Raw genomic sequence first — 6,464 nt, forward strand, 5'->3', positions numbered from 1 at the left:
CTCACTTAAGCCATGGAGTGACTGACATATGTTTTTATAATGAATCCATATAGTGCTTTGGCTGCTGACGCGTGAACAAACACCACCAGATGTGAGTGTCTCTGCACGACAGTGATGGAAGTGATGGAAGATACTCGCGTGTTTTACTTAAGTAAAACTATCAATAATGCAATGTAGATATACTCTGTTACAAGAAGTCCCGTATTAAAAATGTACTTGAGTAAAAAAAGTACAAAAGTATCGGCATCAAAATATACTCAAAGTACCAAAGGTAAAAGTACTCATTGTGCTGAATGTCTAGTTCAAAATGTATAAAAAGTCTTTTGATTTGAATCGGCCTCGGGTCTTAATGACTTAACTGTATTCACTTCAACTAAATGTAATGTACGGGATTCCGAATGGGTTTAATTCATGCAGTATGAATAGATTGCACTCCTTTATACGTGCCTGACATGCTCCTAGCATATTGTCGGGATGAGAAGAAGAGAGCTCTATGCTCCCGCCCGGGGGCTGCAGCCCCCCATGGGGCCTGTGTGTTAATCCGGCCCTGCCTGGTTGTGGGATAATGGACGATGCACATGTGCCTGTGTTGAGTTTTTACGGGGTATCCCAATGTGAAAATGCTCCATCTGTCAGTGAGTATTAAAGGGACTCATTCAAAAATGGGCCCCGTGGCCCCTGGTGTGGCTATTCTGATGGCAGACCCCTGATCAGTGTTGGTGCCAAGTTTGGTGCGGAACGGAGCAAAACGGCAAATGTTACGTTTGTGACGTCCACCGTCCGTCCGTCTGCCCGTCCGTCCGCCGGTCCGCCCACCGACTGTCGGTTGACCCTCTAGGTAATTTGAATATAGATATGTGGATTGGCTCTATGTGTTGTACTGTGTCTTCCTCTGGACTGCGTTGCAAGTGGGTCGTGTGATTGGTGAAGGTGTTGATTGGTGGACTGCGTGATTGAGCAGGAGGTGACCTGGGTGCTGATTGGCCTGGAGATGACAGCTTCCAGGATATAAGTGTAGCTGATACCAGGCAACTCTCTCTCTCTCTCTCTCTCTCTCCCCCTTGCCTGGCTCCTAACATGACCAACTATACTGTAGCTCATCCTGTGTGTTCATCCTGAGAAGACTTGTACATGTTTTGTTTTAAAAAATATTAACAATCCAGAAAATGGAAGGGGTGGAAAGTTTTTTTGTTAAGGTCCTTTTCCTCTGTTTTGTGGTAGGGAAGTAGGGAAGCATTTGGACCACCTACGCATAGTTTTGTTAGGAAAGCTTGCCTCTATTATTTGAGTTCCTTTGGTTAATGGCGTGGAGAAAAGAAACAAAAACAAAACATTTCTGATAACATTTCCTCCTGTCAAGACAAATATATAAATGTCACAACATTTTAGGGTACTTTAATATCCTCCAGGGACCCCTCATTATAAATATTGACCGGTCCCTTATGAAGCACTCTTTGTAGGGGCTCCATCTCGCTGATTCTTGCTGCAACATATCATCTCTGTCGGGTGGAAAACTGTCACTTTTCAGGATTCAAATTCAAAAACAGCAAAAGCAGCAGATCTACAAGCTCGAAACATGTCGCTTCGCACCGCGTTTAGAGCTTGTAGATCTGCTACTCTTGATGCTTTTGTGTGACGCTGTAGTGTGATCAAGTAGGTCGTTCATTTACTAAAAAACACAAAAAGTTCAATTATGGAGAAAAGAGGCTTCCGTGTTTCTGCAGGCTCTCTCTAAACCAGTGGTCCAGGGACCACCAGTGGTCCTTGAGGGAGTACCAGGGGGTCCCCAGTGAAATTAGTTAACATAGCGTCACAATCATTTTAACCACTTAACCACTCAAAAATAGCAGATCTACAAGCGCATAGCGCGGCACCGAGTGCCGCGCTATGAGCTTGTAGATCTGCCATTTTTGAAAAACCTTGAAAAAGTGTACATATCTTTGAATATATATTTTTAAAGCGAACATTTTTAACTCTAATCTTTGCTTCTGGGGGTCCCTGGCACAAAACATTTTCAGATGGGGGTCCGCGGCCAAATGTAACCCATCTCCTGCTTCTTATGCTGGTCTGATCGCACCAATGTCACTGTCTGACGACGTCATTGTTGCTGTTCTGCTCTGAAGGGCACTGGTTCTCTAACTTTTTCCACGTCAATGTCCCCCAAATTAATGTTTTTGACCGAGGAGGATGACCACCGTCACAAACTATTTTGTGCCAGGGACCGCCGCACATAAGATTTGTGTTATTACAATGTTTTTTTTTAAATATTTTTCAAGATTTTGTGAAACTAGCAGATCTGCAAGCTTGATCTAGTAGATCGGCTATTTTCAAATAGCCAATGTACCGTATATAGGGTTTACAGATGTTGATGCTTTATTAACAAATGTTGTTATTTTGTCCAATCTGTGTTGTCGAGTAATGTCAATAACAATATTAATTAGGGTGGTTGTATTTGGTCTCCCTGCTCTTCTATTGAGACATTTAGATCAGTGCTTCTCAAACTTTTTCATGTCAAGGACCCCCACATTTATACATAATAGCCCACGGACCCCCATTGGAAAAGATATGGCAGGGACCCCCAAAAGAGACAATTGTTAAGGCTATAGCAGTGATTCCGAACCATTTTAATTTCAAGGAACCCAATTTGATATGCATTAGTGGGCCATGGACCCCCATTTGATGACATTTTTTTTTATCTCTGGGACCCCAATATACACTGTAAAATCAATGTTAATCTAACTCTGAGAGTGTACAAATGGAACCAAATGGACCCGTAAGGGTCCATTTGGTTCCATTTGTACTCTCTCAGAGTTACAGACCCATAAGGGTTCATTTGGTTCCTATCAATCATTTGACTAGGGACCCCCTGGAACCCCCTCAAGGGCCCCTGGGGGTCCCCGGACCCCACTTTGAGAACCAATGATTTAGATCCTGTGTCTAGATTGGACGCGACCCTTTGACACAATCCCGTTTCTGGTTTGACACAAATTCTAATTTCTCCCCAGAGCAAGCAGACAGGCTCTATTGGCTCAGTGGTAAAAACAATTAAAATAAATCAGCACTTGTGCAGGTTCCAATCCGGGGTAGAAGAGGAAATCTACATAGTGCAGCTGTAATGTGAGTTGGCATCATATGCCAATATGATGAGAGACAACCTTGGAAAAGTGTTATTCTTGGCAGCATTCAGAGTTCATGTCATTGTTTGTGAGAAGTGAGAACACCGGGTGCACAGGGTTTCTGTACTGCACCGGACACCTTGAAACGTTGCTATCGTACAGTACATTCTGAGTATAGTATACTGTATACCCACTTCTACAGACTCCACTAACACCAGTGGTTCTCAAAGTTTGGGTCCAGAGACCCCCAGGGGGTCCAGGCGAAAATATTTATAGTTGGGAACCTTAGTTACAAGTCTGTAACTAATGCAGTGGTTCTCAAACTTTTTCATGTCAAGGACCCCCAAATTGATACTGAATGTATTTGGCCACGGACCCCCATCTGAAAATGTCTTCTGACCCCCAGAGGAGAAGATTTGTGTAAAAGAAAAATCTAAATTATAAACAAAATTTCAAACATTTTCCATATTTTTCAAATGTCATGCGTGCCGCACAATGAGCTTGTACATCTGCTATTTTTGAATAGCCAAAGTATATAACATGGCTAAAGTGGTAAATGAATGTGATGCTATATTAACTAATTAAACTGGGGACCCCCTGGTACCCCCCAAGGACCACTGGGGGTCCCGTGAACCCCCTTTGAGAACCACTGGCCAGGCCTAATGCATACCAAACTGGAGGTCCTTGAGCTCTACAAGAATCAACTTTATTGTCACATCACAGGTTTAACAGGTGTAAAGAAGTGAGTGAATCATAAAACACGGGACGTGATGTTAATACTGTCCATTGTGCCAATAGATGGTGTGCACTCACATGAGATTTGCCTTGATGTTACGAGAGTGGCATGGGAGGTGTCTTTCTTAGACTGGGGTAAGATGTAAATTTTGGGACACATCCTCAGTAGTGTGCCTTTGAATCAGGGGGTGTTTCGGCCTTCAAACACTATACACCCTCATCAAAGGTGGCCAGCTACAGGGTGATCAAGCCTTAGCTTGTGTCCCATGCCCAATCATTAAGATTTGCCTAGTTGTTAAATGGCAGACATCCCAAGGGACTGTGCAAGGCAGGGGCGTCCTCTTCCCTGAGCCAACCCTACAGCTGACCGCATACCTCATATGCCCTCCTTAAGTTGGAGGGGTTCTCAGGTGTGGGGGGGGGGGGGTCATGTTCTTAGAGCCCAGCAAGGGTCCTTCCGTTTGATCCATAGCCACTGGCTGCCTCTTTCAGCTGCTTCAGAAACTGCTCTGATGGTCTGCCGCAGAGCCTGTCCATGGATTCCAAGTTCCTTCTGCAATCTGATGGTGGAAGAAGCCACAAATCCTCTGCATCCCACTTCAACTGGACAGATGTTTGCGTTCCAGCCACGCTGAATTGCATCTGCTGCCAGCTCTGTGTAGCGCAGTTTCTTGCGCTCATAGGCCTCCTCAACAGAGGACTCCCACGGGACTGTGGGTTCTATGATATACACAGACTTTCGTGAAGGGGACCAGAGTACCATGTCTGGCCTAAGGTTGGTGGAAGCGATCTCAGGTGGAAAGATTAGTTGCTGGCCAATATTGACCAGCATTTTCCAGTCCCGGGCCATGGCTAGGTGTCCAGTTTCTGGCTTTGTAGGAAGATGCTTAGGCTTTTTCTGTCCCTCCCGGATGAATGTTGTCGTTTTGATGGGATTGCTTGTTCTTGGGGGTAAGGAGTTGGTTGCACTCCTCTTGATTTCAAGTGCTGCAGCCAGGCTCTTGAGGACCTGATTGTGCCTCCAGGTGTAGCGGCCTTGTGTGAGACTGGTCTTACAACCCGACATGATATGTCTGAGAGTTGCTGGAGCTGGGCAGAGGGGGCAGGTTGGGTCCTCGCCATACCACTGATGTAGGTTTTTGGTGACGGAAGCACATCATATATAGCTCTTAGAATGAAGCTGATGTTGCTGGCTTCCATTTGCCATAACTCACCCCAGTTGATCTTTCTCCTTGTGGAATTAGTTTTTACACAAGCTCCATGGTTTTGGGAGGATGTGACTCTTTTGTGTGGATTCCTCAATCATCCTATTATACTTCATTGACTGGGGTCCTCCAAGGGTCTATACTTGGTCCCCCTCCTTGTTTCCTCTTCTACAACTAATCTCTTTACCAAAACTATCCAATATACAAGCTCTGCTATGACTATGTATACAGTAGATATAAAAATCTTAATTTTAAATTTGATTCATCGAGATTAATCACAGCAATTCAATTAGTTCCTTTTTTGTTAAATGTTATGACAGCCCTAGAGCTTTAATACATCTTAAAGCGCACATTAATTTGAAGTCCAGCTGAACATAGTCCCCGGAGAAAACATTGATTTACAAGTGAAATTAAAATGTCCACCACTTTGACAACGACTTGACAAGTTTACAGCCGTGCCTAATGGTTAACCAGCGTGTGCGTGTGCGTGTGCGTGTGCGTGTGCGTGTGTGTGTGTGTGTGCAGCTGTACTCACCAAAAACAGAGTAGATGACAGCTACAGTCAGGTCTGCTGTCTCAGGGATGGTGGAATGGAAGGTACTGTTGTCTGCTATCCAGCCCATCTGCAGTGGTGGAAAAAGTACTCAAATGTTTTACTTAAGTAAAAGTATCGATACTGCAATGCAGAAGCACTCTGTTACAAGTAGAAGTCTGCAATTCAAAATTGACTTGAGTAAAAGTACAAAAGTATTGGTATCAAAATGTACCTAAAGTAACAAAAGTAAAAGTACTAGAATGTTTGAAAATAGCAGATCTACAAGCTCACAACGCGTCGCGATGCGACGCGTTGTGAGCTTGTAGATCGGCTATTTTCAAATAGCCTCGGTATAAAATACGGCTAAAGTGGTTAATGTAGTTTTCATGATGTAATAATTTATATATGAAAAGTAACTAGTAACTAAAGTTTTCAAACAATAATTGTTTGAAAAAAATTGTAGTGGAGTAAAAGTACAATATTTGCCTCTGAGATGTAGTGGAGTAGAAGTAAAAGTATTGGAAATTGGAAATACTCAAGTAAAGTACAAATACCTCAAAATTGTACTTAAGTACAGTACTTAAGTAAATGTACTTAGTTACTTTACACCACTGCCCATCTGACACAAAACAACACAGTAGAGTAAATCCTGCTTGTCTGAGACATACAGTATATCATCACCTCTCAACCCAAAACAGTCTCCCTGCTCTTCCATTGACACATTTAGATTCTGAGGTCTGGCAGGACCACCACCATGGTTGAGATGTGGTACTGCCTGAAGGTCAAAATTGTATTTCTCCCCTGAGCAAGCAGGCATGCTCTATTGGCTCAGTGGTACAAAGAAAATAAGCTACAGTTACCATACTTCAGAAC

The 6,464-nt window shown here is 43.5% G+C and overlaps 1 protein-coding gene across 1 annotated transcript in view; it reads right to left on the minus strand.

Annotated features, from left to right (window-relative positions):
- Positions 1-5,679, minus strand: part of opn7a (opsin 7, group member a) — a gene marked incomplete at both ends in the record, with an annotated part of 29,596 nt that extends 23,917 nt beyond the window's left edge. The window contains one exon of the mRNA XM_084066239.1: positions 5,592-5,679. Coding sequence (XP_083922365.1) covers positions 5,592-5,679 — 88 coding nt within the window. The remainder of the gene's footprint in view (positions 1-5,591) is intronic.
- Positions 5,680-6,464: the final 785 nt, after the last annotated feature.

Source organism: Gymnoscopelus microlampas, assembly GCF_963454915.1.
Source record: "Gymnoscopelus microlampas genome assembly, chromosome: 9".
Taxonomy (NCBI): Eukaryota; Metazoa; Chordata; class Actinopteri; order Myctophiformes; family Myctophidae; genus Gymnoscopelus; species Gymnoscopelus microlampas.